This window comes from Acanthopagrus latus, chromosome 20 (assembly GCF_904848185.1).
Source record: "Acanthopagrus latus isolate v.2019 chromosome 20, fAcaLat1.1, whole genome shotgun sequence".
In the NCBI taxonomy this organism is placed as follows: domain Eukaryota; kingdom Metazoa; phylum Chordata; class Actinopteri; order Spariformes; family Sparidae; genus Acanthopagrus; species Acanthopagrus latus.
Genome location: NC_051058.1, coordinates 12,635,074 through 12,647,895, shown reverse-complemented (window position 1 = coordinate 12,647,895; position 12,822 = coordinate 12,635,074). Strand labels below are relative to the sequence as shown.

The window sequence follows — 12,822 nt, the reverse complement described above, 5'->3', positions numbered from 1 at the left end:
AGGTAGAAGTGTTGAAAAGCTCACAATGATAGACCTTTGTAAACTTCTCTCTTTCTGTCAACATTTCTGCTGCTCTCAACTCTTATTCTCTCTTTTTTCCCCCTTAATGTTACTTGTCTGGAGAAATTAATTTCCCTATCCAAAAGTAGCACTTGTCTAACTGTTCCAGAGTTAATCAAACAGTAGTTTCAATTTTCACTTGTGAAAAAAGTACAACAAGGTCTCTTTTTTTTCCTTTGTTGCACTTTCATTTGACTATTGCACCTTATTCATGGACTACAGTCACACTAAGCAAATCTCCACATCATCTGTTTCAACTGATGAAATGAGGTGTTGAGAAGGTGACAAATTGCTATTCGTTGTTCCCTTCACCTTCTCTGACTGTTCATCCTGTCCAATCAGCACTCTCGGGGCATTAAAATAGATGAGACCGGAGCAGAGGAGAGCAGAACAGAGGAAATATTAACACAGCTTGCGTGTACGAGGGGCTAACGTTTGCTTACGTTGCTTTTTGGATCTAAAAGGCCTCAAAAGAATATATATATATATATATATATACACTATATTACCAAAAGTATTCGCTCACCCATTCAAATGATCAGAATCAGGTGTTCTAATCACTTGGCCTGGCCCCAGGTGTATAAATTCAAGCACTCAGGCATGCAGACTGTGAAACAAGACATTTGTGAAAGAATGGGCCGCTCTCAGGAGCTCAGTGAATTCCAGCGTGGAACTGTCATAGGATGCCACTTGTGCAACAAATCCAGTCGTGAAATTTCCTCGCTCCTAAATATTCCACAGTCAACTGTCAGCTCTATTATAACAAAATGGAAGCGTTTGGGAACAACAGCAACTCAGCCACGAAGTGGTAGGCCACGTAAAGTGACGGAGAGGGGTCAGCGGATGCTGAAGCGCATAGTGCAAAGAGGTCGCCGACTTTCTGCACAGTCAATTGCTAGAGAGCTACAAACTTCATGTGACCTTCAGATTAGCCCAAGTACAGTACGCAGAGAGCTTCATGGAATGGGTTTCCATGGCCGAGCAGCTGCAGCCAAGCCACACATCACCAAGTGCAATGCAAGGCGTCGGATGCAATGGTGTAAAGCACGCCGTCACTGGCCTCTAGAGCAGTGGAGACGCGTTCTCTGGAGTGATGAATCACGCTTTTCCATCTGGCAATCTGATGGACGAGTCTGGGTTTGGAGGTTGCCAGGAGAACGGTACATTTCAGATTGCATTGTGCCAACTGTGAAATTTGGTGGAGGAGGAATTATGGTATGGGGTTGTTTTTCAGGAGCTGGGCTTGGCCCCTTAGTTCCAGTGAAAGGAACATTGAATGCTTCAGGATACCAAAACATTTTGGACAATTCCATGCTCCCAACCTTGTGGGAACAGTTTGGAGCGGGCCCCTTCCTCTTCCAACATGACTGTGCACCAGTGCACAAAGCAAGGTCCATAAAGACGTGGATGACAGAGTCTGGTGTGGATGAACTTGACTGGCCTGCACAGAGTCCTGACCTGAACCCGATAGAACACCTTTGGGATGAATTAGAGCGGAGACTGAGAGCCAGGCCTTCTCGACCAACATCAGTGTGTGACCTCACCAATGCGCTTTTGGAAGAATGGTCAAAAATTCCTATAAACACTCTCCTCAACCTTGTGGACAGTCTTCCCAGAAGAGTTGAAGCTGTAATAGCTGCAAAAGGTGGACCGACATCATATTGAATTCTATGAGTTAGGAATGGGATGGCACTTCAGTTCATAGAATGAGTAAAGGCAGGTGAGCGAATACTTTTGGTAATATAGTGTATATATATATATATATATATATATATATATATATATATATATATATATATATATATATATTCTTTGTCAGGGTTAGTAGAAAGGTTTCAAAATAATTTCCATACCCATGTTTTGTGGGTAAAAGTAATAAAACTGTGTGCATGTGTGCATGTTTAATGTTATCAGTTAGAGCTTGAGCTGTCAGGGCTTTGGCATAACAAAATGAGTCTGAAGCTGATTATAGTTAAGAGCAGAGACTGCCTCATGACTAAAGATAACCTTTAGCATACTATTTGCATACATTATGTGCGAATGTTAATTTTGTCAGAAAAAGACCAAAGATATTACCATGACTATAATGAAATCAATTTGAGATTAAGTGAACACAGTCATAAAAGCATGTTAACACTGTGAAACAAGAGACAAAGCAGCCTGACAACACTTAACCATGGCATAAGTGTTTGAGCTAAATGTTTATTGTCATATACCAACATGCTCACCAGCAGCTGTGTTTACATGGAGTCTAATACTCCACTAATAATCAGAATACATGCCAAGTCAGAATAAACATGGCTTGTGTAAATACATATGCTAGAAGAGACTGATCTGATTGTTTTTCTCTGGTTGGAATAAATAGTATTCTTTCTGCGCATGTTTGTGGGTAACATCATAGCTGAGGTTACTTCTAGGAGGCACAAAAAAGATACTGGGGGCAAAATCAAAACCAGTCTGCGGACAATACATCTTATTTGTTGGAGGTCTTACAGGACTAAAGTATTGTGGAATGCCTTCATGGTTAAAAGGCTTGAAACAGCAAGTTGTTCAAACAAGGGTTTCAAAAAGGTGACTGAAGGTGAACAAAGCTGAATTCCACTAAACCCTTTACCAAATCAAGAACCACTCAAAAAGTTCCAAGGCAGCATATTAACATTTCAAGGCTCAAAGTCAAAATTGGTTCCAACCCGGATGGACTCACGGTCTAGCAGTTAGTCAGAGATGTCACTGTTGTGTAGTACATAAGAGAACACATTAGGAACATTTGACTATCGTGTTGAACTATATAACTTTTAATCTTACAGTTGTGGCAGAAAATAACAGAAATAGACAAGTTTCCTGATTTCATATATTTCTGTAATGTGCATCAACTGTCAGCTGACTGCTCTGACCAAATGATGCTGCTAGATGAATAGTTAAAGTATTGCCATGGATAAATATAAGATGATGAGTACATTGGAATCCAATTAAATGATCATGCCCCATGGAGAAGAATCTCTTACTGGAAGTTTATGTCGCAAGTTTTTTAGTTCAACTTTAGTTTTTTAGTTTGCCTGTTCAAGTTGGAGCTCCTCAGCTTAGGACAAGTTATGTATGGCAGAGAGGACGTTTTACTCAAAGTAAATTTACTTATCATATGCATGAAATCTTTCAGCCAAATTCAGCTAAAGCAGTAAGAAGGAAAATGAAGAAATTATATCTGGGTGCACTCCCTTGACAACCCAATCAAAAAGAAGAATGCAAGCGTAACATCAGCTGAGAAGCAACAGTGGGTGGAGAAAGTGGAGTGAAGAATTTCAAACACAATGTTTATGTAATTGTAAATATATAATCTGTATATATATATATGGGATCAAATGGTCAAATCAAATGCATGTAACCTGAAACTAATGTGGTGTATTAAACTTTTATTCTTGTGCTTACGAATAGTAGTTTGACAAAAACATAAGATGTCAAAACTAACGTGTTATGTTTTACAAAATGTAGATCACATAATGTGTAAAGACTGGAATTTCTTCTTTATATAATTTGAATAATGAACATTGTATTTTTAGCAGCAGTTTTCATCTGTCAGTTTAATATGTTTATATAACCCACACTGCTCAATTCATATCCATATTCCACTCTATCTGCTGAACTGTGTCACTTCTTGCTGTTGCAGTGACCCATTTTCCCCAATTTTGGATCATTAAAGTTTCAGCTCATCTCGCTCAGTGACTATTAGGACTTAAAGAAATGTGTTTGTTTCTGGCCAGAGTTCTGTAGACTGTGCGAGAGAAGAATAAAGCCCTTTCAATGTCATTTGTATTCAGTGATTCAACAATATCAAGGTGTAAATCTATTGTAAATTTAAATGTAGTATCCAGTTTTTGGGGTGATGGTCTTGGCTTGTCTGGAGAATGGAGGCACAGAATACACCTTGGACAAAAAGCGAGACAATAGAAAGTGAGAAAGAAAGGAAGAGGGCTAGGAGAGAAAAGATATATTTTGCAATTCTGTGAACATGCAGCTGTAAACGTTTTGTAGATGTAGATTTAATGTGTGTGTTCATGTTTGTATTTCTACAATAACACCCATGCAAAACAGTGTTTGACGCTCAATGTGACTCTTCTCTCTTCAGGCAAAAGTTGGGCAAAACTTATTCATTTTTTGATGACGCGTTGGATGAGAGGGCATAGATACCAGTCTCATGTCTGTATGCTAATAATGAAGCCATAACCAGCAACCTGCTGGCTTAGTTTAGCATGAAGATTAGAAACAGGGGAAAACTTAAGCTTGGCCCACAGCATCTTTTTGACCATTCAACACTGCTGCAGGAAGAAGAGGAAGAGTTGGCAAGTCATGCTAATCCAGGCGATTTAAGGAAATCAGAGACTGATGTGCCGACATCTTCACAGAGACCTAACGCCGCCACAACATGGATAAAGGTGTTACACTCAACAGGCAGATTTGTCTTCCGAGCCAACAGAGAACAGGAAGAGGAGAGGTGGACAGTCTTTGATGATGGATAGTGTTTACCTGATGTGGAACTTCTAATGTGATATACCGACCATGTTATTAGAGGTGGGAGAAGTAATTAATTCTTAGATGCATCGTGGATGATTCTGAATTGATTTACAAAAATCAAAAATCGGTTTTCTAAATGTTAATTGACAACGTAATGTTGACGGAACACAAGAGGCGGAACACGTAGTTGCAGAAGTGCAGTGCCCGGAAAGTCGATGGTGCGGACGTAACAAAAAAACATGAGATGGCTGAGCGCAACATTCAACCGGGCAGCCTCCGCTTCTACAGCAAGCGCGTGGAAGCATATTGGCTTCTATGAAGTTAAAGGACTAGAGAAATGGACTAGAGCCACACCATATGCAAGTTGTGTCTAACCAAAAAAAAATTTGGAAACATGACAAACATGAGAAACCTCATTAAACGTTTCCAACCAGAGGAGGAAGAGAAACAGTTGGTTGTAGCTGCTTCCAAGCGATATCAAAAGAAGGTTGATTTTTTTATTTTAAATGATCATCACAAAAGTGCGCAGTTTAGATTTCACATCATTTTGTGAGAGTTGAGCTGAACATTTTACCCTGCGGTTCAGCCATCTGAACTGAACGAGAACACTGAAGAGAGATGAATTGACATGATTTTTCTGCCGCCTACATGAAATATAAAGAATCTTGCAACAGGCAGATGTTTGATAGATGACAGAGAAACATTATCGACCATTAAACCCTCCTTCAAGCAGCTACAGTAAACCTGTCATGGCAGTGCATTGTAGACTCTGGATGAACTCCTTTAGATAGAAGGCTGGATTAATCATCTCGATGTCAAACATATTGATGTCTGCAGTTCCTGGAGTTAGGTAGTGTGGAAAGTGTGTGTGACTTTCAGCCTCTATCTTCTCTCTCTCTCTCTCTCCCGCTCTCTCTCTCTCTCTCTCTCTATCTATCTGTCCCTCTCTCACTGTCTTTTTCACAGTTCTCTCAGCATAATTACATTGCCAGACGGTTAAAAGCCAGGAACACAATAGGATTAATGTCTCAGCTGTGTTACTTCGACTGCCTTTCAACACACACACACACACACACACACACCCACAGACACACACACACACACACACACACACACACACAAAAGCAGATTAAGGCCTCAAATATCACCATCTCCGCAATCTCTAGCACTGCCTTCCTTGTTTGGGTGCTCGTACTTCTTTTCATCACTTTCTCACCTCCACCTCTAATTTCATCTCTAGATACAGCGAGAGAAATACCTGCAACTGAAACTAAATTAACTGAGGTCCCCCCCTCGTCTCTGAGCACATTTCCTTTCTTTGAACCCCAAAAGAAAAAAACAAACAAAAAAAAACAAAAAAAACCCCACATACTGAAATGTTATTACAGTGTGGGCATCTTTCTTCAGTGAGTTACGCATGCAGACAAGCAATCGCTCTAGTACTCCTATACTCCTATGTCTTACTCCTATATTGTGTTGTAGAGTGTGTGTGTGTGTGTGTGTGATCTGGGTTTGTCTCTGTCATTTCTTCTTTTAAACTAAATTCACATCAGCTTCATTTTGTACCCGTACCAAAACTTCATGTCAACTGATTTAATACATGAACAAAAAATAACATCTTGGACTAGTATATTGCACTTTTCTCCACAAATTTGGAAGACTGAAGCTGCCCAAATCAGAATATATAAGGAAATATATAAATGGTTGAAGAAATAAATTATGGCATTTAATGCACCAAAAATAAAAATATCATTCATTCATTTTAAAATGCGACAAAGATTATCTATTTACTTCTGATTTTGGCAGGTTCAGTCCTCCATGCATACATATACAGTACACGTATATAAATGACACTTGACGTCCAGATGTATATGTACTTGCCTTACTATGTTTTTTATGTGTTTGAAGGGTGTGCTGTAGAGCGAGGGGTACCAAGATAAATCTGAGAGCTGATAAACACGAAGATAATGAAGGAACTTTGACTCTTTTAAAGCAGGTGTTTATTTGTTCAGGCTCTCCTCTTATATTTTTGCTTCTTAGTTGTAAAGTTTTGGATCATTTTAACTGCCTTGGGCAGCTAGACAATAGAATAAAAAAAAAGACAAAACAAAACAAGAAAAAAAAATACTATTTCAGACATACGTGACTGTTGAGGGGTTGCAAGCAGACACATCTTTGTTTTATGATGTCAGAGATCAAAAAGATTGGAGAAAGTTGTTTATGGAGTCAGCCACGGTAAATACTCCTATGTATGAAATACAGAAAAAACATTGTGCATTTCAAATTCTTTATCTTTTCATTATTAAAATAATTGGTTTGCTTGTTTGTTAGTGAAATGCCGTTGTGGCAAATGGAAAAGTGCTTCGTAATGCTACTCCTTTGAAGAGACACAGATCTAGTCAACTTCCTGAGGAATTTTTCCCTTCAAAAGATCTTTTTTTCTTTTGCCTCACTTGAAAAGAGTTTTCAAAAGGAAAGAAAAACAATATTTACAGCTAGTCTTAACAAAGGCATTTTTGTGCAGCCACTGACAGTACATGTGGAGAGTAAACAACCATGCTGTAGGGACAAGGAGTCACGCCATGAACAACCAGCAGTCTGCAATTTTTTTCATCCCAGCATCCAAGTGCAACAGTTGATTTCACTGATTTATTCCCCTGTCTGTGGTTGAAGGTGTGAAAATCAGGAAAATCACCCAGTGTTAGAGTAACAAACCAAACTTCAGACTGATGAAGAGGCAGCTCGCTTGGTAAAAATGTCAGATTTCTGAAGCAACACAGCGGCTCTTTTGATACAGCCTCATCTTCCGAAATTCAGGTGTGACCAGAGGTGGTGTTAATCTATTAAGCGGCATGTATGACTACTTTGCGAAAACAATAGAAACACAGCTAAGCAACTTGGCCAGTGCCTCATTCTATGTGAATAATCATTCAGTACATCTTAAGAAAGCTTCTCGTGATTCTGTTCATGAAAACCATTTCAAGGTAAACCACATCAGCATGGTTCAATCAACAAGCAGACAAACAAGCTAACAAACTAGCATGTATAAAGTTTTGTGTCTGGGTGTTTCATTTGTGCATTAAACATATTCCCAAATGTCCACTAGATCCCTTTCAGTCACATATGTGGGACAAAATGGCATATTGCATGATTAAATTGTGACAAAATGACAAAAAAAAAAAAGAAAGAAAAAAAAATGCAATCGTGAATGCTTTTTTAATGCTGATGATGACTGATGCATCATGTAGCCAATGAGATTTTAAATCCAGCAATTTATATTTGACAACAGATTGTAAAGCCGTAGACATGGACATTATTCAAAAGCTGTTTTTCCTGGTAAGTAGTTGTTTTTGACTATTCTAGTTAGTGCAAAAACGGAAATAAAGAACTACGATGAGATCTGGCCACTGTTACTCTCAGACAGGGGGGATTTGAGGTCACAATTGTTTTTTTTTTCTGTCATTGGCTGATTGTTTTTTAAACAATGACAGAATAATCTGAAGGCTGTCCATTACTATGACAGATTAAAACTGAGGGCGATCTACAGTAATGTCAGTAATTCACACGCAACCCTGTCAATAACCACACTGCTGTCCAGGGGCTGACGGCATGTTGACAGGTTACGAACTGGAGGCCTGAAGCACGTCTATGATCACTACGGGTCACAGAGGGGGGCAGCCATGCAGCTGGTGCAAGGGGAGCACATGCTGTGGGATTTCCTCCCAGTCAAGCGAGTGCTTGCAGGCTCAACCTCAAGACTCTGGTTGAAATGGCGCTGGTTACTCAGCGTCCATTCAGTGTGACAAAGACGTGAAACCTAATGACAAGTGAGCACCCTTTTTAGTCCATGCATACCAGAGGAAAGGTTTAATTTGTGCTAGGTAACAACCAGTTCAATGTAATTGTTACGCGAAAGGTTTGTTCACTTTTTGTTTAATTTTGTAAAATTGCATTGTTGTTATTTGGCTCTTTAGGCATATTGCTGGATTTTTTTTTTTTAGGGCCCTTGTCTGTCTCTGCGGAGAAAATATCATCCATCTGCTTTGTGTATTGTTGACACAGTCAGTGTCAGTGAAGTCATCACAACCTCAAAAAAATTTGAACTGAATGACTTTTTTGCCTCTATATTAGCCACCACATAATACAAATAAAGCATTTGCCCTCAGGTTGTGCTCAAATACAACCAATAATCAAAAAGTCTAAAGGGCTAGCTGTTACACAACATCATAATCAGAAAATTAGTTATCACAGCAAAAATATGTATTTGATGGTCATTTTTCTTCAGCACATTTCTTCACTATGCTACCAAAACTATATTTTTAACTCCTGAAAGTTGATTCAACAGTGCATCCCTACCTCTTCCTCATCTCTCCACCCCCTTACTCCTCTCCCCACTTCCTAGTCCCATTTTTCTCTGCCATCCATGCATGTCTTACTCTCTCCCCTCCCTCCTTCTCTCCACCTTACCAGCATCAGCAAACCAAGGTCAGGTCCATTCATTCTTCCAGAAATCTGTTTAATACCTACAGGTAGGGACCCTGGTTTGGAATGAGGCCCAGAGTCGTGCCTTGCACGGCCCACTGAGGGATCATGCCGTCTGTTTTGGTTTGGAAGATATCCAAGGGCCCTTGAAAGGGAAGAAGTTCAGGACTGGAATACTTTAAAGTGCCCTCTCTGAAAATTAGGGTGGGTTTCTGGATGTTGGATTTGGAACATGCCCAAGGTCTGAGTGAAAGTTACAATTTTGAACGCTTGTGATGAAATGTCCTCTTTTAGGGGAAGGTTGGGTTTATGAGTTTGGAAACATGCCCAATTGTCCCAAAAACAAAAAGGAATTCAACTTTAAAGTTTGGTACCTGTTAAGATTCAAGTTTGGTCAAAGTCCTAAACATGGCTATATAAGGGTCATATATCCATTTTAGAGTAGCCTTAGCATTCACCTAAAGAAGCATGATTAACATTTAGAGCCTGGAAACGTGTCAGACTGATCAAAGACCCCCAGACACTGGTGTACAAAGGCTATGAATTAAGCTTGGAGCAAATCCAACCGAGGGAGCATCTTTAAAGATCAGAGCCTTTCAAAGTGTCAGATTTACCCATGACCCCTGTCTGGGGAATACATGAGTCAGTTATTAGGTCTGGAAGAAGTCCAGGAGTCTTTGTGGTTAAGTAGAGACGAGGGTGCTGATGCAGGTGAAAATGCATCCCACACAGCTAAGAAGGGATCCAGCTACATATGCTTGTTTTTATCAATCATGTCTCTCTTTCCTCACAGTTTTACATTTTCATTTATGTTGTTCTCATATTTACAGAAGGTATGATTGCATTGTTTGAAATCTTCCAAATTTCAAGAGAAAAACTGAATAATTCTTTGAAATATTAACCAAGTTGAACAACTTTACAGCTGCATCAGTTTCTATCAGTTACTATATGTGCTAAAATAGCTCCCTGCAATTAAGTGAATAAAACAACAACACGGCTCTAACGATTTTGTAATGTCAACATTTCTTAAAAAACTGCAACAACCTAGTTAAGACAATATTCTTTAATGAGGAATTGTTCTACAAAAAAACAAAAACATCCTTGGGATATGAAAACAAAAATGAGAAAAATTCAATTCTGTGTTTAATAATCTGCAGTTCTATGTTTGAGATCAATTTATGATGAGTGTTGCATTACCAAGAATTAGAGGTAAACATTCAACCCAAGTAGACATTGTCCTTCCCACATGCTCAAGGAGACAAACACTTGAACAGAACTCTGACAGTCCCTTGTATCCTGTCTACCTTCAAATATGAAAAGACACACGAACATGCATCTATAAACCACCCTCTGAGTATAATAGCAAACACACCTAATTACAAAGCTGCCAAGGTTTACAAAGTTATGCGAGTGAACTCGGGTCCCCATTGTAAAAGATTATAAGAGATGAATTCAATTAGAGCCTCTGTGAATCTTTATGTTTGAAGAGAATGCATAGCGGAAGACAAATACATGTAGATGAGTCTTAAAGGCACCTGTTTAAGTAATTAAGTGTCTCTTTCGGGATGGTGACCTCATGTCAGGTTCACAGAAACAGGATTCACAGTAAGACATTACGATCAACAAGAAGAATTGTGTGACTACATAGTTTCAAAACATGCCAATCTACACCGCTGGAGAAATTAAAGAAGCGTAGAAGTGTAATCAGCAATTATGTGGCCCGACACAGTGGGAGAGCATGTAAAATGGCAGATGCGCAGTCAGGAATTATTGATACGGCGAGATAAATTATCATCTAAATTGGCTTTTTGTTCATGTCACAGAGGATTAGAGCGTGGAGAAACACATAGAAAAGCTCAAACAAGTGCAGAGTCATGAATGTGCGCATAATGACTGAATAAGCATAGAAACACAAACATGCTGCACTCATGATCACACAGACTACTTAACGCAGTGCAGACCATCAGAATGTATTAACAAAAAAAACACGAGGTGTGCTGCTTCTCTGTCCTTGTTTTTGTGTGTTTGCCTCTTCCTACCTTGACCTGTCCGACGTAGGCGTTGTCCTGCTCTTCGATGACAGTGAGGTTCACTGGCAGTGAGGAATCGAACTGCGGGTCGTTGTCGTTTACATCTGTCACCACGATGTTCACTGTCGCAGTGGAGGTCTGCATATACAGACAGACAAACTTGAGTTATTACATCTGAAGCTGTATTCTGTTCGCTGTAACGTGTTCGACTAGAATCAGAAAGTTTTCCCATCTCCAAATCTAACAGGTTTAATTTGACCATCTTTAGTCCTTTGTCCCTGTTACTAACAGCTCCCTCGCTGTGAAAAAACTAAAGAGCCTATTTTGCTTGCTAATGAGCTTTACTCCGTCCTGACCCTTTGTGCTTCTAACAACAATCCGCTGCAAACATAGATTTCAAAAAATAGTTTACCAGCAGCCCACTTTGCACCTTCTCCTGCTGTGCTAAAAGGGATATCTGTGCTGAGGCGTGTGTAATTAAGGAAGACGTGATAATTACTTAAGAGGGGTAGCAAAGGCTTATAAAAGGACTTCTGTCTTGTGTGACAAAACCAAGCACCCTCACTCATTTGAGTGAGACCACTCTGCTGGTTCAGTGGGTATGCAGGCTCTGAGGCAAAAAAAAAAACAAACCAAAACACCAAATATAAGCTATTTGTGTGGACGGGTAAGAAGTAGAGAACTCTGCTTTTGTGATGCAGTGTTATCTAGCAAGGTGTTGTTTCAGCCAATCAAATTCAGGCAAACACATATTCCTTGTGGATTACTTGATAACATGAACTATATATTTCTGCCTTGCAGACAGATAAAATAATTGCCACCATGATAATTTTCAAGAGTTGTAAAATCGCGTCTCTGAAGCCCTATTCGCATGGGACTTGTACACCAGGGGAGCTCATGATTTAGAAATTACCATCCCACGTTTGTATTTTGTGTAGCACATTGGGATGAGTGAAGTCTGAATCTCTATTTAACTTACTGGCATTATCCACAGATATGATGTCAAGGCTCTGCATCACATCAGTAGTTAAAAAGCATAGTTTCTGTCCAGATCAATGATGTACTTTAGAGTCATTGTGCCCAATGGCTGCAGCTCATTCAGATCATTTGACGGATTCTTTGTAGCTGTGTGCTTTGTTGCTCGTTAGCACCATCATCACTCATTTTAAAACATCAATACAGTTGACCTCACAGCACCACCGTTGACCGCTGCTCACCATATTATGAGCCGCAATCATACCTCCTGCTTGTTTGGTTGTCTAACAACAGGGAACTGATTTTTAAAAATGACCCCAAATCACAGAGATCTGGATTTATGCTGGATTAATATAATAACATGACCATTATGTTGCTGAGATATGGTAGATAAATTACGGTAGAGTTTTAATAGCTGTGGCAGATTCTCACAGGATAAAAATCAGGGATGACCATTGCAAGTATCATAGATTGTTAGAGGTCCCCAGGCAAGACTCGTTCCTGAACAGTCTTTTGGGGTTCCAAAAAACTGATAGATATATGACTCAAACTGGACAAAGTTTGTTTAACTAAAATGATGTAATATCGCTCCTTTAATGTTAACTATTGTTGGGAATAAGCCACTCAAAGTCTGATATGAAACTAACTTAATCACCTGAAACGTGAAAGCAGGTTCATGAACATTCGGTGCGGATGCATTGAATCTTTAGTTACCAAGCAAGGGCAGAGGAGCAGGACAGAGACAGAAGCTGGTAGGAGGTTACCA

General features: G+C 39.5%; 1 protein-coding gene across 16 annotated transcripts in view; it reads right to left on the bottom strand.

The window, feature by feature from the left end:
• Window positions 1–12,822, bottom strand: part of LOC119009836 (protocadherin-15-like) — a 201,995-nt gene that overhangs the window by 75,882 nt on the left and 113,291 nt on the right. For all 16 annotated transcript variants that reach the window (XM_037081506.1, XM_037081507.1, XM_037081501.1 and 13 more), the window contains one exon: window positions 11,091–11,219. In XM_037081506.1, coding sequence (XP_036937401.1) covers window positions 11,091–11,219 — 129 coding nt within the window. The remainder of the gene's footprint in view (window positions 1–11,090; window positions 11,220–12,822) is intronic.